Source organism: Alligator mississippiensis, chromosome 1 (assembly GCF_030867095.1).
Source record: "Alligator mississippiensis isolate rAllMis1 chromosome 1, rAllMis1, whole genome shotgun sequence".
Taxonomy (NCBI): domain Eukaryota; kingdom Metazoa; phylum Chordata; order Crocodylia; family Alligatoridae; genus Alligator; species Alligator mississippiensis.
The window spans coordinates 352,249,409-352,270,813 of NC_081824.1; the positions used below are offsets into that span (position 1 = coordinate 352,249,409).

At 41.4% G+C, this 21,405-nt stretch overlaps 1 protein-coding gene across 5 annotated transcripts in view; it reads right to left on the bottom strand.

The window, feature by feature from the left end:
* The window catches only part of ATP11A (ATPase phospholipid transporting 11A), a 228,990-nt gene that overhangs the window by 68,091 nt on the left and 139,494 nt on the right, over positions 1–21,405 (bottom strand). For 3 of the 5 annotated variants that reach the window (XM_059721064.1, XM_059721066.1, XM_059721067.1), the window contains exons 5-8: positions 20,477–20,584; positions 11,332–11,460; positions 9,664–9,767; positions 5,429–5,479 (exon numbers count right to left, since the gene is read on the bottom strand). In XM_059721064.1, the coding sequence (XP_059577047.1) occupies positions 5,429–5,479; positions 9,664–9,767; positions 11,332–11,460; positions 20,477–20,584 (392 nt within the window). The remainder of the gene's footprint in view (positions 1–5,428; positions 5,480–9,663; positions 9,768–11,331; positions 11,461–20,476; positions 20,585–21,405) is intronic. The other 2 variants (XM_059721065.1, XM_019484962.2) reach the window with 2 other exon arrangements.

Sequence of the window (21,405 nt, forward strand, 5' to 3'; positions counted from 1 at the left end):
CCTGCCAGACTTTTTCCTGGTGGAGTGGAGGGGGTGGGGGCATGTGACAGCAGGCTCAGGTGGAGGGGGATTAAACCTTCCTGCCTCCCCTCTCCCACTGGCACAAGACCCCAGCTGGGGTATGCCTGGCTTCCCACCCCCCACCCAAACTTGCCGCTTGAGCAGCAGGAGGTGTGGCCAACTGGTGGCCCAGGCAGCACCTCAGGTGAAGGGGGGAAGGAGGATTAAATCCCCCTGTCTCCCCTTTTGCACCAGCATGGGACCCCAGCCACAGTCTGCATGCTTGTCCCCCAACCCACCACTCAAAAGCCAGGCAAACCTTGGGTCTCATGCTGGTGGGAGAGGGGAGGTGGGAGAGTTTAAATCCCCCTCCCTCCCTTCACCTGAGGCACTGCCCAGCCGATCAAGCAGTGAGAGGGGGGAGGGCAGACCCCCGCTGGGGTTCCCACTGGTGGGAGAGGGGAGGCAGGAGGGTTTAATTCCCTTCCCTCCAACCTCCCTTTGCCTGAGGCACTGTCTGGACCACCAGCTGGCCATGGCCCTCAGCTGCTTGGGGACAAATCTGCCAAGGGCTGCTTCCCCCTTCAGGCACACCCTGGCTGTGGTCCCTGCAGGCCAGGGTGGGGGTTTAAAGCCCTCTCCTATCATACTCAATGGCGTGCTGGAGCCTGGCCATGCCCCCACTTCAGCTCAGCTTCCCTCCAGCCTTCCGACTATTTCCGAAGGGAGGGCTCACTTTAGCACCCCCGGGCTTCTACCCTGAGCCACAGTAGGCATGTTGCTCCATTTTAGGAATCAAAATGAATATCTATTGACTTCCTTCTTGGTTCAACCTATGCAGGTTAGACTAAAGATTGAATCAATTCAACCTTGGACTTTTTGAATGTCTGTACTTAGCTTAGGTCATTACCATTTACACTTGAATGCAATCTCTCATTTACAATAAAAAATTACAAAAAAACAAAGCATGTGCTAGGTGCCTGGCTCATACAAAAGTATGCACCAACACCTGCAGGGCAAGGAAGCTGCAAGAGCAAAACCTCAGCTGTTTATACTTTTTAACTATGTCAGCTTGAAAGATAAATGAAAGTGAATTATACATGCATCTTTACACAGTATAACTGTTTCCATGCTAGGAGGTAGCTGATTATCTTCATTTCTATACTGTTGCAAAATTAAGCTATTGTGCAGACAAACGTTTACACGAGGGGTGTCAAAAATTCAGCCTGGCCTGCAGCTGTATCCAGCCCCCACAGCTCTATCATCCAGTATCTGTGTTGCTTGTGGGGTCTCAGAGCTAATATCACAAGCAGCATGTGGGGCATGCTAGATGGCCCCATGCATGGCCACTCTGGGATCATATCACATGTGGCAGCTGTTCCATTGCTCCAGGACATGTGCTGGATTTAGCACGTAACGCTGATCTGTGGGTCCAAGCCAGCTTGTGGACTGACCCCGTGCCTGCAGGCTAGATGAGTTTGATACCCTGCTTTACTATGTCCAGTGGAAGGAATTTTAAAAGCATTACATATTCCCTGATCTTAATGGTCCTCTTAGCCAAGAATATTTGGCTTGTACTCCAGTACATATAATAAGGAAAAATTACTAGATAGCAGGTTCCAACTGTTTGATACAGAAATATTCTCACAGCTTGGGTCCATTATTTATGAGTTGGATGCACTGAATTTATGGGAACTACTGGTATATTTTGTCCAACAAAGGGAAAACTGAAAAATGCCTCCATTTATTGCAGACCATTATTTATGTTATTTCAAATGGTTCTGTAGCACTAGAGAGGATTTAAGGCTATATTCAACTCTGATTTAAGCTCTGCTTAAGGCAAGAAAATTACACATCACCTCAATTTGGCCTATGAATCACAATATAAAAAGATAACAGAAAAATGCACTATACAGATTGTGATAATAGCCCTGTCCAAGACATAGATGCCAATGCCAGACACCTATCTTATTCTGCTTCCCAACCCTGACTACTGCACAGTCTTCCTAATCAGTGAACAAAAATATTCTGCTTGGGAGGATTTCTACATTCAAGTTCCTTTTCTTTTTCCTGTCCCAAATTAACAGCAAAGTAATCGGCTTTGATAAAAGAACCTTAACATCTGAAAACAAAGAGGCTTGTTTTAATAGGAGATTGCTATAAGCAAACATTTAAAATACTGGCTTGTACATATACAGTATTTTGAAAAACCTTATGAAAAACAAGTATTTTTTACATGATATGCTGGGAATTCCACTGCTATATTCCAACAGCAGAGAAAAAGTGCAAGACTCCAGTACTGTGCTAGAAAGCACCATGTTTTAAAGAAGGTCAAATATAGGACCCTGACCACTTGGGGGTATTAAACATTCCATGACATGTTTGTAAGATAAAGGCAATTAAGGCTGATGGTAAGGGAAGGTCATTCCCCAGCAAGCTAGTTCATCATTGTTCCCTCTTCTACTCTACCAGGCAAAAAAGTCTTTTAGGCAGCATTCTGACATTACCAGATCAGGAACTGGGAAGCAAAATATCTATTAATCAAACAACAGTGATGTCTAAGTCCCAATCTACTCTTAAGCACCCTGGGAGCAGGGGCAGGTGTAAAAGAGATGCAGGATGAAGAACAGTCACAACAAACATTGCTAGCAAGAAATCTTCACGTTTGATATGACTATCCCTCCTCTCCTATGCTAACTGGCAATTGATGTAGCATGTAGCATTATCCCCAAGAAGTCCAACTAGCCACTCTTTCACTTGAAAGGCTATAAGCATCATAAACAGCTACCGGCAGGTCAGGCCTCTCTTGGTCTGCTATCTGGTACCATGTAAACTAGTACCACCTGGTCAATGGTTAGGTTGTTGGCAACTAAACCGGCACCCCACCTGGGCTAGCCGGGGTGAGGAGGGTGTGTGGACACCCAGCAGGACTAAAAACAAGCCCTGTCAAGGGGCAGATGAGCTTCCTGAGAGCCAACGGCCATATGTACCTGAAAAAAAAAAAAAATCTCTCACTACTTGCTGGAAATGGTTCAGATAAGGGAAATAAAACCCTAGCTCCTAGCATATTTATCTAAGCCCCCAGTCTTTGTGATGGATGCACTTCCAAAATGTGGCAAGTTTGGCCAACTTGCTGGAAGCATCACAGACAACTGTTGACACCTCATTTGCTGGCATACAGTACAAGCATTGATGGGAGAAAAGGAGCATGGAATAGAAGTTGAAGGAAAGAATTTGAAGAAGTTGAAGGAAAGAAGTTGAAAGAAAGAATGGTGACAGAGAGACAGGCTGAGGGGAAGAAGGTGTTAGTGGGAACATTCTTTCCCCCCTCACAGGTTTCAGAAAAAACAATTAACACTGCCATCACTCAGGACTATTCCTTTAATCTCTTTGTGGAAGATACACTTCACTGACCTTGCCTTTTCAGGAATACACATGTGGTTTTGTGCATATTTTAAAGCACAGAATGACCACTACAATGTACATCTAAAATTATTATCCTGAAGAGAAGATGCATGGGATAGAATAAACAACATATATCAGGTCAGTTAGACCACTTCATGCACTCTTGGCAAGTGGGACAAGGAGACGTGCATGCATTAATGCTCAATATCACCATGCCTAATGTTTAGGTGCACCTGGCTCCTACAGAGCAATTTAAAGTCTGAGACATGTGCCCACATTCCATATACAATAAAAGAAGAAGAGTTAGATAGCCGAGACTGAAGTGCACAACGGTCAGTAAGATGACTGGAAGAGGTCCTAAGGTAGCCAAGAGGAAATGCTGAGGGCAGGCTATGGCTGCTCTGCTTTCTGCCAAATTCAATACTACAAGTTTGTGTCGGGTATTGTCTAAGCACCTGATTCGGGTCCCTCAGGAGGCTTACAGATAGATCTTGTTTGCGAATAACCTAAGGCAGGGGTAAGCAACCTACAGTGCACAGCTTGGATCCAGTCTACTAAACAATGGTATCTGGCCCATGGAGCCAGGACATCAGTGGCAATTCTGTGACAGGGGAAGCAGTGCAGTACTGTTCCTTTGCCCTTGCATGGTTTCTCTCCCATGCCACCTGCTGCCATTCCAGCCCTCATGGTTTTTTCTATTGTGTCCCCACACTACAACCATTGCTTCCCATTCCACAGAATTCATCAGTGGCAACAAGAAACAGTGAGGGGTAAGGAACAGCTGCTACAGTACAGGAGGCACAAGAGCAGCCCCTGGCACAGAGGGCTGAGGTGGTTCAGAGCAGCAGCCTGCCTTTGGACCCAACAGCCTTAATTTCACTCTGCTGCTTTTTAAAGGGTGTTGACCCCTGACCCTGACCTAAGGCATGAGATTGATGCTAGGTCAGCCAAGACGCCAGTAGCAACTAAGCACCTAAGCAACACTGCCCAAAACTTAAGTACATATGGGTGTTCAAATAACTTAAGAGTAGAGGTGCTGAACCTTCCAGCCCAATGAGCCAGAAGAGTAGATTGGGGCTGGTTTGTGGGTCAGATTCTGTGGGAAGGACCAGTCTGTGAGCCTGATCCAGTGCATGAGGTGAGCATGTGGGGTCAGTCCACAGGTGCAATCTGCCACAACAGTCTAGTTCTACACACTGGTCTGACCCCACGCACTTGATCTGGCTGTATAGTGAGCCCATGTGCTAGCATGATCCAGTGTAGGGGCTGCGTCATTTGGCCTCCAGAGTTCTCCATGGGTCAGACAATTTGGCAGAGAGGGAGGAATAGCAGTGTTAATTGCTGAGACTCTGACAACAATTAATCCTACTATCACTCTACTCTACTCCCTGCTGCCAAACTGCCTGACCCAGGGGGAGCCCTATGGGTCAGATGACATGACTCTAGTGGCCACATTCGGCCAACATGCCAAACACTGAACATCACTGGCTTGTGCCAGATGCCTCTTATAGACTCAGGCACCTACATTCTGCTCGTGTTGCAAATAAACCTCTTAAAGTCCTTTCTTCGGCTCTGAAATGTACACTGATAATAGCACTATGGCAACCTATGTTCTTATAAGTAGGACAGAATAAAGATACCCAATTGAGCAGTATCTGAAATGTCTGTATGTAGTAGAAATACATTCTGGTACTATAATGAATTGCGATGAAAATTAATAACATTATACAAACAAATGTGTATGATCACATTTAATTACTGGTTATTGTATTAAACTAGATTACAATCGGGAGTACCACCCTAAGCAGAAAATAAAAATAGTATAAATAAATTAAAATATGATCTTAGAAAAATAAATGAAAGAAAAATGTTTACTATATGTAAGTTAAACTTTTTTACACTAAAAAGAATTCTATTTATAAACCAGAGAGCTTAGTACTGAAAAGCAACATATTTAACCTCATTATTGACAAATATTAAGGAACCAAAAACTTAGGCACTAAGTAAAAACTCATTCTTTTACCTGGCAATAGGTTCATTCCTATCATGGTAAACATTTATTCGACCAACAAATCTATAAAAGGAAATAAAAAAAGTTTATTCTGAGTGTACATACATATATATATATATATATATATATATATATATATATATATATATATATATATATATATATATATATATATATATGAAGGAGAATTTTAGAAATATTATCTTTAATACGTTTAAAATGTGTTTTATGCAGAACCTAATTATTTTTATGAGTGCATACACTTCATTTTTTAAAACCTTGGAACTATACAGGAAGTTAAGAAGTATTTTTAAAATGTTCCATAAAATTAACTTATTATGGTGAACAGAATATTTACCAAGTCAGGATGCTTTGAACATCTAAGCTAAATACCCTAAATGAATATCATATAATAAACATAATAAAAAATAAAGCTGTAACCTTGAGGATTTATGTAAGATGCATTACACTTTCGATAAACCTCATTTTCATGAGCCCACTTTAAAATATATTAGCTAGAAGAGAAACAAAGATGCATGTAGTTTTAAGGTCACTTGCAAACTTTCTAATTGGAATTCATTTTTATTTATATATGATCAATTCCAGAAATAAAATCTTTGTTTTATAAACAAGTTGAGCTAAGCAATATTATAAATTATATGCTTTATAAAACACAAAGATTTAAAACATAGACATTAAAACCAAGGAAATTCATAGGCCAGGGCTTTAGGCCTTCTAGTGTGAAAACTGTCAGGAACAAAACATTAAATTACTAGAATATGGGGTTATGAATATCAGCAAATAAAACCAGCAGAATTCCTTTTTGCTCACATAAAAGATTATTCATAGATGTGTTTTAGGTGTATTTACCTAGTGATACTCATAATGAGTTATAAATTAGAACTATGCATACCAAAACCAGTAGGGGTGCACACTGATAAAGATTTTTTGGGCCAATACCGATGGCCAAGTATTAATGAGCCATATCAGCCGATACCGATCCAATTGCTGATATGCATCCTGGCAGCTTGGAAAGCAATGTCCAGCTGGTAAGTCTGTTGGGGAAAAAGGGCGGGGTGAGGAAAGGGGTGTGGGCAGACTGAGGCCCCTGCAGTGAGGAAGGGAGTGGGGCTTGGAGCTGTTGCTGCTTAGCTGCAGCAGGGCAAGGAATGGAGCCACAAGTGACTCGTCTGGGGGATGCGAGCGGGGAGGGGGGAGCAGCTCCCACTGCTGGTGCACAGTGGGGGAGGCCCAGGGGGACATGTGCCCCTAGATCTGCGCGTGGGGTGAGGGTGAGCTGCCGCTGCGGCCCAGGGCCAGGAGCAGTGCTGGGCTCTTCCTGGTGGGGAGTTGGGCCAGGGCTGCATGTGAGGCCATGCTCCCTGAACTAGCTGCTCATGGCTCCATCTCATACCCCACCCTACCCCGGCTCGGCAGCACCTGCCCCAGCCCCAATCCTTCCATCACCACAGGGGTCTCAATCTTCCCCCACACACCCCTTTCTTCCTCCCACTCCTTTTCCCCTAGAGAATTACCAGCCGGATGCTGCTCTCCAAGCTGCCAGGCTGCGAGCATGCACACAGCATGCATCAGTGATATTACCAGCCACATCAGCAAAAAAAAAAAAAAAAAAGGTGATTGCTGATAATGTCAAGTTTGTTTTTATCAGTGCCGATATGATATGAACCAATGTATTGGTGCATCTCTGAAAACCAGGTCTGTGTTTCTATTTACTACTATGCAGTGACAAAATGTAGATGTAAAATTTAAAGGAGCTGTGTCAATTAACTAATCAATATTTTTAAGCATAAACTGTTATAGGAGGAAGATTTTTAAAAAACAATTTAGTTAGGACTATTTGTGCCCCTTACTCAACTTTAGGATGTTTACTTTGCTGGAATAGGAACATTGGGATGGGGGAGGGGGGGAGGTATCAATAAACTGTTTCATTTTCAAGTTTTCAGGATTGCAAGGCTTGGGAGTTTAAAAACAGGAGAATATTTGGTTAAAATAAAAATTACTTCCCCATATTGTAACTGAAATTCTTCGAAATGTGTATATTTCCTTATCTGTGGTCCACTGAAATTTCAAAGGCACCTGAATCTGCAAAATTTTTACCAGCAGCGTCCCATTAATCTGGTGGAATTTGCAATGAATTTCATATCTTTATTCACACTTACAAAGTTTTTAAATCAGCAGGATATGAAGGAGAACTTAGTGTGACCATCTTATACGATGAAGAGGATGTCTTATAAATACCCTAAATGCAGGATGTTTCAAACTGACTGGAAACTATCAAATCTGATGGTACTTGACATTAAATTAGTACAGCAGACGTGAGAATAGCAGCAGCCCTGTCCTTATTCGGTACTTAAGACTAAACACCTGGTACCACTTATTGATTGTTGCAGATATGCTTGGTAACAAGACTACTTATGTCACTCAATTTCATCCCACAGGACGCATATACATGTATCCCTACACTGCCATTGTTACTGCGCTGCAGGCACGGCTGGTGAACTCAGACTGGTGGGGCGGGTGGAGCATCACACTGGAGCAGTGTGGGATTTGCAGCCAGCTGGGAGTGGGGGGCGGGGGGGAAAAGGGTTTGTAGCCAGCCGGGCACTCTGGCTGGAAGCGAGGAGGCTGCACCCCCGCCCCCCACATGCCGCTCTACCCGCCCCACCAGTCTGAGTTTACCAGCCGCACCTGCTGCACTCTCATTTAGTACTTCCTTTAGGAGTACGGATACAGTAACAGCCCACACTGTGCCGTGTCGTGTCGGTGGTGTATGGTTATTTTTAGTCTCTATGTCACCATAGCAACAGGCTATAGTGAGGGAGCGCGTTACTCCGGCGACAAAACTGCAGCATCATGGTTTGTCTCTGCAGATGCTATGTCGCTGTAGCATGTTGCTACTGCGACATAGCGTCTTGTGTAGATGTGCCCACTGGGTATGAAAGCAGGTCACATTACAACAGCTATAGCTCCTCAGAGCATTACGAAGGTCCTTAGGCTTCAGTGTCAAAGTACTTGTACTACACTCCATAGCAGACCCAACTGCACTCACAGCAGGCTGCAATATCTCAACGTGGAAGAAAGGAGATTATGTGACATGGCAATTCTTTTCTCCATCTCTAAGGAACTTAAGAGTTGTCCTTACCATCCTTCTTCTGTGAATCCAACTCCTTTGCCCATGACAAGGTTGAGTTTGAAGTGACCTTTCTTACTTCCTAAGCCCATTCTACTGTGTGGGGAGAAAAGGGAGCTTCATAGGGTCAGGATCCTAGTTCTTAGTACTCAGTGACTTGCCTAAGGAACATTCTTAACTGAATCTTTCTAACTTTCAGTTTGAGAAAATGACCTGCTGATATACTTTAGAGCAGTAGAGGAAAGCTTGTCACCAATTAGCCCCATACCCTCCCCAAATGCCACTCCAATATCTTTCTGTTACTCAATCTGCCTTAGCTTTCTGCTCCCTGCCATGTGCTCTCTGCCTGACCTGTTACTCTACTTTCTGCTCCCTGCTTCATCTGTCACCCTGATTTGCCACATACCATGCAGAGGCTGCCCGTGCCACAAGTTAACCAATTCTACTTCAAGAGAGATGTAGGTCTTGAAGTATGTCAAGCAAATGCTGTCATTGTTTTTTACAGGGAAGGGATCCAAACAGATCACACAATTCTTAAGTCTGGAGACTGTGGAAGAATACAGTTCTTACAGAGAAAGCATGTGAGGGAAAGAGTTAAGGAGAATGATCTCTATACTCCTCATGTTAACTACTCTTAATTCTATTTAAATACCAAATTATTAAACCAATACTAGCAAGCTACCAGCTATATACCATCCAGCCGAGTACAAAGTAAAGCTAAGTCCTCTTGGCTTGCACCATCTCAATCCAAGATGGGGTGAAAGAACTAGAGTGTTGTCATAACCTTGAAATAATACATGGAGATAGTTATAGTGTACATGTCGCGTAAGCAGGCACTTCTGACAAAAACACTGGTTTTAGGTAAGTGGAGCATGAACACAACCTATATACAGGAACAGTAAGTCAAAGAAGCAACTATTTTACCGTACTTTTTTTCTTCAAACTTGTCTTATTTTACAAAAGCTTAGTTTAACATTTAAAATCTGGACTAGATCTGAACTGACACGATCTGTTCAATAGCATCATTTTGTAGCTTGTTTACATGATATCACAACAGCATATGCTAACGCTATAAAGATGCAAATGATTTTCTTACTTATAAAGGTCAGGCTGAGGTTGTTCACATTCAATGGTAGCATGCAGTGCATCAATTTCTTGTTCGGTACGAAACGCTTTTGTATCTTGAACAGCATAATAAGTCTGGAATGAATGAGGGAAAAAACTAAACTAACTAAAAAATAGTGGCATACATACCAACTAAGATATTATCCTGCAGATGTAGTTTAGAGGGCTATGCCTCTCCCCTAAACAGAACACATACATATTGAGTTTGTCACACTGAAAAAGGCTCTCGGAGTCAATATATTATTTATATTTCCGCATTAGGCTGTTACAGCCTTGTAATATTGATTTTCATTATAAGTGCATCCAAATGCATACCCTGAACTGAATTTTTCCTCTGCTTGCCATAACAGACAGACAATTCATAAATGTAAAAAATATCTGGATGGTCCTCTACCTTTTGTATCATAAATTTTACGTAAAATGTATTTGTTTTTTAATAAGCTTTTACACCAAGGTTTGTACTTTAAAATGGGCACATCTAAGTATACCTGACCTTTCATATTCCTAATTCCTGAAGTTCGAGTTCTACAAGTGTATTAAAAAGACACAACTCTGGAACCTGTGTGCTATCTTAAGCCCTGGCAAAAATACAGATATAAGCAGGGATCCTGGTTTTCCCTTATAAAAAAAGTCACAGATTCTCTGATAAAAACCCCAAAATCCACAATTAAAACGAAACACCGCTCTCTCTCTCTCTCTCTCTCTCTCTCTCTCTCTATATATATATATATCAACTAAACACAATGTTTTATTGATATATTTACAATTTTAAAGCAATTTGGAAGCCTACTAGTGCCTCAATCACTATAATAAAATAAATCCTAAATAACTATACATTTTGGTATTTGATTTGGGTGTCTTATCATAGAAAATAAGAGCTCCCTCTACCCCCTTCACTCACCAAGACACAGGTCCAGTCCCCTCACTCCCAAGCCACAGCCCCTCAGTCCTGCTGGTGCCCCTCATCCCCTACCCACAGTTCCCTGCCCTCCCCCCCGCCAGAGGGGACCCCCAGCTGCCAGGACTATGGGATCAGGGACCCAGGTCCGCTAACTCCCGCCCCCCGCAGCAGCGCTCAAGCCTTGGCTGCTGCAGCCCAAGTGGGGAACCTTGACTCCACTTCCACCACAGATGGCACAGCTGGAGTAGAGCCTGTGGTAGGGGAGGTAGGTGCAGGCTGCCCGCTACAGGCTTGGGCAGGGAGTGGTGCCAGCTCCCCGCCGCTGTGCACACTCCCATTGGGGTAGGGGAATGCCTCTAGATCTGTGTGTGGGGCAGGGGCAGGCATGGATGTGGGCTGCCCGCTGTGGGCTTGGGCTCTGCCAGCCTGCAAAGAACTTTGAAAGAGAGCAAAATCCACACATGTCTCTGCTAAATTAAAAAATCCGCATCTTTTCTTGGGTAAAAGGAAAAATCTGCATTCTTCTCCATTTTTCTGTGGGAAACAGAAAACCTGGATCCCTGGATATAAGGAAGCACTAGTTTGAAAACTTAAAAAAATAACATAATGCTAAAGAATCCCTATCAACCTATAGGAAGCTGTATCCTTTTTACATAGATATGCAGGATGTCATTGTATTCAATGCCAAAAACTAGGAACCACTTCTATCTTAAAAAGAAAATATATAGTATTTTTTACTTTATGACTGGATTCACCATCCAAACTAGCAGTTGTAACAAAACATGTTCCATCCCCTCGACTACTTGATAGAAATATTAAGTCACATGGGAATGTTTCATCTTCTTTTACCATCACAATATCTCCAACCTATGAAAAAAAAAAAAGAAAATAAAACATTTATCATTTTTTAAAAACTTGAAACTTCAGATTCCAAGGATGAAACCCTGGCCATTTTAAAGCCTGGGGCTAAACTCCCATTGACTTAAATGAAACAAGGCTTCACTAGCTTGGATCCACAGAGACAAGTTTCAAAGAGTAGTACATGCTGTAGGAAAAATAATACCTAGTGCTTTTATTGAAAAATATCTACCCTCTGAAGTTCTCAAAGCACTTCAAAAACATTAGTTGCTTAATCCTTACAACATTCTATGAAGACAGATCTGCCACATGTCTCACAGGCTGCCCATGTCACTTGTGGCATGTGTGTGATACAGCTGCCACCCCTGGGCTGCGATATAGGTTACACAATGAGTCAGTGTGAGAAACATGATGCAGTGGTCTGACTCCACTGCTCAAATGTGCATGACCCACTATAATTGGCTCCTGAGGATATATATGAAGATTGAGTTGTGGTAACTAGATCAGGCTGAAAGGATTCAAGTTTTTCTATGTCAAAGGGGCAAACTTTTAGCAAAAAGTTTCATTAAAACTTCCTTCCAACAGTGATGTCAAGCAAATTAATTCAAATTTATATAACCACAACTAATACTTCTACAGACCTTGCAGGTTTGTATTAGTCTTATAGCATGAACAAGCACTATTTTTTGCAAAAACATCCAGATATTGTGGAAATTCTAATTTAATGACCGAAGAATGTGAAGGGGCTAGAACGTAATCATATTGTGTCAAAATATCAGTTTCAATGACAATTTTCATCATAAAATAAGGGTGTTTTTTTTGAGAAACTCTGACGAATATGGTTTTCTTTTGTTTCCTATTTTATCATGTCAAAACGCCCATGTCTAAAGAACTCCCCACTGTGCTTTTCATGTCATTCACTTCTTGCTAAATTGATTTAATGAGGTCCCAATCAGTTTCATAACAGTGATATGAAGTTACAAAGACTGAATTTTGATAGCACTAATCTGGTAGCAGGTAGCCAATTCTAATTATATACAAATATTTGGATAATCAACAATAATGGCAACATATAAAATAAATCAAAATAGTTTAGATAAGTCTTGGAAAAAATGTATCCCAGTTTGCCAGACTGAGAAAAGAGTTAAAGAATCTGCTTAGTCTCGATCTGCATTAGTATATTTGTATATTTTGAAACAACTTGGGTGTCTGTAAAGCTGAAAATTGCAGGATAGGATTCTACTTAATATTTGCTTTGAGAAAAACCACAACCTCTTAATTTTTTTTGGCTCAAATGTTTTATTTCAGCACTAACTAACTAGCCATAAATATTTTTGCCAAGGAGTGTACTTCAGTTTTCAGAATGTTTCAGATTTGTTCAGTGACAGGAGATCCCAAGGGTCAGGCAGGGATATAACCCAGTGTTTTCCAGACAGCCTCTTATGTGGCTTCTTGTCTCCCACTCCCTTACTAGATATTTTATCCCTCAGACTTCTTCTCCTTTTCTGCACCTTCCACCTAAAACTACCTGTCCACACAGTGTTCTCCCTGAAATTCCTCTAATAATGAACACTTATATTTGGACCATTTTGGATACATCTGGTCATAGTCAGCTTTGCAAAGCACTTAGTGGGCCAATGCACCATTTCAAAAGTACCATTTGGACCCTGCCTGCTTTACAAAGCATGCATCGTTATACACATCTACTCGAAACTGGCTAAATATTTGAAATGCTGTTTAAATATTTCAGCCCTACTTATATTCATGTTGGCTCCCAAAAGATTCCCTAAAAAGTAATTTGGAAAAAGACAAAAGATATTTTGAAGTTTTAGGTCAAACTTCTTTGAAAATAAAATGTAGGAAAAGAGCTTTAATTATATTTTTGAGAAAGAACAGACTATTTTTGAGCCTCAAAAAAGCCTTTGTTCAATTTAAATTTTAAATTCTTAAAAAGAAAAAAAGCAAGAGTGTTTACAATGAGAGCTGACAGTGTGAAAATTCAAGTAATTTAGTCTGATCTTGGCGACAAGGGTAAAAAATAATTTATAGCAGAATGCTAGAATCAGGTTTTGGTGGAAAACTTTACTTAGCCACCTTAAAATTCTCAACCTTTTTATTATATTAAAAATTTTGTCAGTCCATCTTTCTTGTTTTTAACGTATTAGCAGTGTTTTTTTCTCTGACCATGATTCCAGTGAACTTATTTGAATTACCTTTCTTAAAAAGCATAACGGTAATTCAGAGACAGCCCACAAAATGGCAGGAGTTACTTGAGGCCCTGGAATTAGGCAATGATGAATGGAATCAAAGAGTGTTTACTAGTTGGTAGTAAAAAAGCTAAACAAAAAATCTGTCACTAACAAATTGCAAGCCACTCACAGGTAGTGGTGGTACAGAGTACTGCAAATAAGATTATTTGAAAGTGTGTTTCTAACAAACAATGGAGTTTCATGTCTCGGAAGGGATCCAAGACTGAACACTTTGATTGGGCAGAATTCACTATGAGGTTTGTTAAAGGAAAAAAAGAAAAGGAACATTATAGAACATGCTTCCCTAGTGGAAGAGAGGAGGAGGACTGGTTGGCAAGTGCTGTCAGCTCACTGACCTACTAGCCAAATACAATAAAACACCCTACTGTTTAAGATTTTTAAAGGAACACAACTGCAGTCTCAAAATTAGGCTTCTGTAAAGCACAAAGAATTTAGTTCAGCCTCAAGACTGAACATCCTTTTCCCAAAGGGATTTTTAAAGCAAACTTTTAATTTAAGAAGTTACATGCATTGATCTTCACTTTGAGAAGCCTGTGATCCTCCTCTTTATTCTAGAAGTACGGAGGGATGAGGCCTGCTAATTACCAGCTCAGACCTCAAAATAGATTTATTTAGACAGTATACATAGATGTGAGTGTACTATGCTCTTACCAGTTGATAAAGTCTCAGGCTTTCCAGGTTTAGGAAGATAGTAGCTTTCTCAGCCACCTGCTTCTGGTTAATTAATCTCACAGATTTAGGGACCTGAGTCAGGGATCAAGATGCCTAATCAGAAGGTGAATGAGGCAGCAGATGCCTTCTGTTTGTAGGCAGTTTGGCCAAGGTCCGCCATCTGCACTCTTTGAAGTAGGTGGGGGAAGGTGCTAATGACACAAATTCTGTCCACATTTTTAAGCTACATAGAGCAAGAGAGAACCTGGATGGCAAAACATGTCTCAGTGGCTCCTGGACTACAGGTTTTACAAGTCATGCTCACAACAAGAGCAGAGTAAGCCATTTGACCATTTAAGACTGTAGGTTCCCACATCCCATGCTAGTTCAGCTAAACCAAAATAATCAAAATGCCTAGATGGTTAAAATTTTGTCAACAAGGGCCCCTCAAGCTAAACAGCTTGCTGTTAAGACCCATTAAGACCAATATCAGCTTGAAAAAGAACTTTCACTAGGATGCGGCAGGAACCCTCTAGCAGAATGGGATAGCATTCGGTTATCACAGTCCATGAGGAGAAAGAAGTTTGTGTTTTGAAGTCAGTAGGAATTGGACATCTTGACATAATAAATTATAATAAACCTTCCCAATGTGAAATCTTTACCAGGAAGAAATTAAATGATGGGAAATGGCTTTGAAGCAAATCACCAGGAGGTAGAAGAGATCTTGCCATCCAGCCTACAGATGAATTATTAGAACACCTTGCATTTTGTTTGGACTTTCATAATTTTCTCTACCACCAAAGAAAACTCTCCAGCTGGTAACAGATATATGTATAAATCCTGCATAAAGTACCATGGAATTACCACTGAGTCATATTAAATGTATGCATTCAATTACCTCCACTGAGGCTATAGTAGGGGCAAAGCAGAAATACTTTGTAGGGGGGAAAAAACCCATGAACAACCAGGTTTTGACAGTTGAAGCTGAAATAGTATTAGAGATACTATTAACGACAAAAGGCAGAAAGGTGTCCAGAGGCAGGAAGGCAAGAAGAACTAAGTTTAGATTATGCACAGAATGTGTATGTTTATTAGGGGAAGACTTGGAACATCACTCGCTTAGAGAGACCCTTCAAACTCTCTTCACAGTAGGAAGCAAAATAAGTAGTAGAAAATCCTCCTTTGGAGAATTAATAAGGCAGTCCACAAGATAAACTAATCCATTAAACTACAGTATTCATAGACAAGTAAGAATGAAAGATAATAGGCACATAAAAAATGGAATAGCTGACATCAGAAGATTGCTATCTTTGTTGACAGCACATATTGAAAAGCTATTCTACTCAGAAGTAAAGTTATCCTTAATCAGAAGGAAGTATTGAAAATTTTGAAAATATAATGCCAAAAACCAGACCATCAGACTCACAAATGTAATATTTAATCACATTTCAAAGAGATATTCAGGCATGACACCAACTGAAGTGGATGCTGAAATGGCAGAGCTAAGAGGACTAAGAATCAAAAACCATACTATATCATCTTATTTGGTTTTCAAGAGTACTCTTAAAATAGAGGTAGTAGAGAAAAAAGGCCTTTTGTCCATAGTCCAAGAACAAATCCATCAAGGAGTAGTGATCACTGGAAGAAAGTTGAAAGTATTGAACCCCCTCTACCACTAGGGCCACTGGCACACATTCATTTAATGGCACAATGGGACATGATCTCAGATTCCAACAATCAGAGCATGAATGGCATTTTTTTTGGAATCGGATCTCAGAGTCTGGAGGAGTCTGAAGTCCAGGAGGCATCTGGAATAATGCTCCCGTCCTCCTGCACCAGCAAAGAAAGCCCAGTGCTCACAGCCTAGTTGAATCTAAGCAGTCCCCCTGATTGTCAGTCTTAGCCCCTGGACCACACTGGGGCCAGGTCAAGACTTTAGGACAGAACAATCCCATGCACTGCTACAGGTTTGGGACCAATTGATTAAGCAGCAGCTCTGCAGAAAAGGACTTGGGGGTTACAGTGAACAAGAAGCTGGATAGGAGTCAGCAATATGCCCTTCTTGCCAAGAAGGCCAACACCATACTGGGCTGCAATAGTAGGACAGTTGCTAATAGATTGGGGAAACTGATGATTCCCCTATATTCTGCACTGTTGAGACCACATCTGGAGTAGTGTATCCAGTTTTGGGCCCCCAATATAGAAAGGGTGTGGACAAGTTGGAGAGAATCCAGTGGAAGGAAATACAATGGTTAGAGGGCTGGGAGTTATGAGGAGAGCCTGATGGAACCAGGCTTATTTAGTCTGCAGAAGAGAAGACTGAGGAGAGATTTAATAGCAGCCTTCAACTACCTGAAAGGGGTTCCAAATAGGATGGAGCTAGACTGTTCTCAGTGGTGACAGATGAAAGAACAAGGAACAATGGTCTTACATGGCAGGAAGGGAGGTTTAGGTTGGATATTAGGAAAAACTTTCTCACTAGGAGGCAGTGAAGCATTAGAACAGGTTACCTAGAAAGGTGGTGTCCAGCTTTGGAGGTTTTTAAGGCTCAGCTCAACAAAACCCTAGCTGGAATTATCTAGCTGGGGCTGGTCCTGCTTTGAGCAGGGGGTTGGACTAGATGACCACCTGAGGTCCCTTCCAACCCTCATTTTCTATGATTTCATAGACATTAGGGCTGGAAGGGACCTCGGAAGATCATCGAGTCCAGCCCCCTGCCCAAAGGGCAGGAAGTCAGCTGGGGTCATAGGATCCCAGCAAGATAAGCATCCAGTTTCGTCTTGAAGGTGTTCAATGAAGGCGCTTGAACCACCTCCAGTGGCAGGCTGTTCCAGACCTTGGGGGCTCGGACAGTAAAGAAATTCTTCCTTATGTCCAGCCTGAAACGGTCTTGTAGTAGTTTATGACCATTTGACCTAGTCGTCATCCCTTGGGGCGCTATGGTGAACAAACGTTCCCCCAGATACTGGTGGTCACCCCTGATAAACTTAAGACTCCATTGGGGTCCTGGAGCCAGGAACTACACCAGAGTTTTGAGTCGTCTTTGGTTACCCTGCCACATGTTCAATTTAAGGTATGATGGAAATAAGCCATGAAAATATTATACATCCTTTGTGGAATATTTTTGTGGCCAGTTTTCTGTTTTGTTGTGTCATTAATGTATGACAGGCTTACTATTTATGGTGCCTTAATTATAACATCTGCCAGGGGCCTAGTAGGAGTCAACCTTAAGTTGTCCTCCATTTCCTAAATATTCTGTTACTAAAGAACTGAGACATCAATGACTGCCTGAAACAGGAATCTCCATACAAATCAGGGTGCTACACTGAGGCATATTACCATTGACTTGTGTTTGCACTGAGGTCTAATTAATCTAAAATCCTTGCTTCTTCCATTCTGTTTGGTTGTCACAAGGCTGCAATCTGTGTCACCACCTTTCTTTTTCATCAGTGAATCCAAAGAGCCTTAAGTTTTTTAATTGCCTTCAATAGGGCTTTTACACTTCTCTTAGAAGTAAGTATTTGAAGCTAAACACTGCTCCAAAACTCATTTGATTAGTCACTGCCAAAGAAGTAGTCCTAAACTCTACTGAGGAGACAAGCTTGATATCTGTGGCAATAAAACTAAGGAATGAACAAGTACAACCCAAATGGTTGTTTTAGCTGGCCACTTCATGTACCTGCACATTGTAAAGTGAAATTCCGAAGGTGGTTTATGAAAATGAAGAGTATCCTGACTTTTGAGAGTTACAAACCAGAACTTATTATTAGTGATTCTAACGAGGTTCACTCTACAAGCCATGTCATTAGGGCAAAGGCAGGCAAAGTTCAGCCCATGGACTGGATTGGGCCCATAGTAGAATCCATTTCCCAGAAGCCCCTGCCTGTGTCACTATGACCAGTTTCCATGGAGACTCCAGGAGCAGTTGTGCCATGGCAGTGCAGGGCCAGAGTTTCCATGAAGACTGGCCCCAGCAGCGCCGGTTGGGCATGCAGCTGGGTGGGGAGCTACTCTGTGACCGGGATCTTGCAGCAATGACGATGCAGTCCAGAGCCAGGGCAGAGCTGCGATCTGCCCCCTGCACACCCCGGGCAGGGGCATACAGGCAGTGGATCACAGCTCTGCCTGAACTCAACACTATGCTGTGACCACTGCAAGATCCCAGCCCCAGCTCTGAAGCAGCTTCCTGCCCAGCCACCAGCCCTGTAAGTGCTGCTGGGTTTTGTCTCCATGGAAACCCTGGCCCCACACTATCACTCCTGGGGTTTCCATGGAAACCATCTGCAGCAACAGAGGCAGGGGCTGCTGGGAAATGGAGTCCAGCTGCTGGCCAGCTCCACTATTTTGCCCACTCCTGTATTAGGGAAAGATTTTTTTTTAAAAAGCCAAAGAAAAACCAATTACTTGAGCTGATATAGCAATTTCTAGTGACAAAAGCCTACCAGAATAGGAATTAATAATCTAAACTGAAGGTCAAGAATTAATTCAAGAAGGAATATAAAAGAAACAGAAACCCTGACAGAAGCAATCTGTCAACCAAAAATTTATGCTCATTAGTGCCATTTGCTAATGCCCTGGTGAAAAATAAATTAAACCATTAAAAGGAAAAATTTTCTTCTTGTTTTCAGGGGTTTGTTTTTTTTATTTTGATCAAGTTTCATAGGTTCATATATGTTTAGGCCAGAAGGGACTATACACAGTGTGACTTCCTATATAAAAACAGGTCATAAAATTTTAGCCAGTTAACTGTATATATTTTCTTTATTCAAAAATATCTCTCAGGGCTTTTTGCCAAGGGCTCTTTTGTAAATTAGTCCCTAAAAACAGCTATTTCAAAAGGAGTAAAGGGAAGATGAAGGAAGTGAAAAGGTGATAATTTAGGCCTTGGACACACATTACATGTGCATTGCTATATCCTCCCTTAGAGTGATACTGAAAGCATTCAGGCTGTCTGTAGTGCCACAGAGATGGTGGATCTAAAAATGGTGGATCTTTCACCAGAATGTTCCTGTTTTAAACATAAACTCCTTTGTAGGGCTGGTTTTTAGTATGCATATCTGTTCAGTTACATACAGAACTACAGAGGGTCTCTTGGTCCTCCAGCATCCCATACTGCTCTGCTCTCCATTCCCCCTCTTCAAGATAGAAAGAGGGAAAGCATCTGGCACTCCCGCGGAGAGGCAAAACTGTAGCCCATCTAGGGCTTGGGACTATAGCTCTGCTTACTGCAGTCAAGTGCCGTAGAGCCACTGCTGCTCTGAGGAAAGTGACTGCCACCACTGCAGTGGCAAGGACTGGTAACACAGATTTAACATTAAATATGCATGTTCTCAATTTTCAAGTTACTCAAAAGACTAATGAAGAGATAATAATGCCCAAATGGATGTCTCAGGCACTCTTCAAAGAAAACTTTAGAGTTGGTCATGTCAAAACAGGAAGCACTAACACAAAAACAAAAGCAAACAAATAAAAAAACCAAACAACCCTCCCCACTTTGCTTGGAATATCAATCATCTAAAACTGTGAGGTTCTGAAAAATAAATCAGAAGGCCAAGTTATTTTGCTCACAGACATTTACATGGATTTTGATAATAAACCCAAATTATCATAAACACAGGGGACAAAGGTGTAACTCCTTCATCTCCAAAGAGAGGCTTTACAGTGGCTAGTAATGTATGAAATGTTATATTTTGGGCTCTATTGTTTTTACAAGAATTGGAAATAATCCATGGATTGCTCCTCAAAACTGGATCAAGAGGGTCTGCCTTGCTCATCTTTATTGCTGTCCTACTGAAAACAACAACAATGTGGATGAGAACAGAAGACAAACAATGAATGAAAGTTGATGTGAAGAATAGATGTTATCAATTGGAAAATGAAAGGCACATGCTAGGTGCAGAGCCTAGCAAAGCAACGAGGAAAGAGTTTTAAAACTTCCTAAAACATTTTATTCAAGTGTAATCAATTTTTTTTCTAGTTTGAATTTCCATGTTTATATTATAAATACTGTAAACTTGTGCTATTATATTTTTGTCTAATTTGGGGTGGGGAAGGGAACTAAAGCCTAACCCCCTAAAAAGTATTTGGTAATAGTTGTTACTTACTCTTAATTTTCGGCTTTGCTTTCTAACCAGTTTGCCATGCTGAATGAAATGAACAGGGCATTGGTTCATTGCATTGTCTGCTTTATGTCTAAGCCAATCTTCATAACCCTAGAAAACAGTGAAATGGAATGGAATAAAGTTAAGAAAACATAGTGACGTGAACTCTACTTTGAAGTTTCAGATTAGATCTATTTTACAAGAATAATAAAAAAAAAATCCATTACTAAAAATGAAATAATGATAAAATAATAAAAAATATCACCATGAACAATTTACTATTCAGAAAATTAAATGTGTGTTAATAACATGAAAAGAAGTAATGTGTGTGTTAATAATGTGAGTGAAAACAATCCAATGGAGTGAGCAGAGCAGTGAAAAAATGAAGGAACATTCTTGGTCTCTGAAGAACAGGGAGTTTCCTTTATCTCAGCTTGTTTCACATGTGCTCAGAAGTATGTCTACAACAGTGGTTTTCAAACTGTGTTCCACAGAATCTTGGGGTTTTGCGACAGGTCATCTGGCTTCCACAAAGAAATTGGGGGTAATGGCAGAGCCGGCTGGAAGACAGTGTGCGGTCATTGCCAGGCCAGGTTGCCTGGACTGATTTCATTCTTTAGGACAGGGGTAGGAGCTCCACAGCAGAAGCAACAATAGGAAAGGGTTATGTGACTTTAGGACATTTGAAAACCACTGATCTATAAGAATGGATGTTTAGAACAAAGAAGAAAGGGAACAGATTTGGGATTACTGGGCTCAACATCCAGAGGCTCCATGGTCAAGTTGAATGGCACACTGGGGACACTAGTGTTGGGCTTAAAAACAGCACACCAATGGTCAGGTATAAATTGACAAAGACTTTGCAGACTAGTGCTTATTTGGTTGCTAATTATTTCACTAGTTCATGGTATGCAACAGGGATAAATATAAAA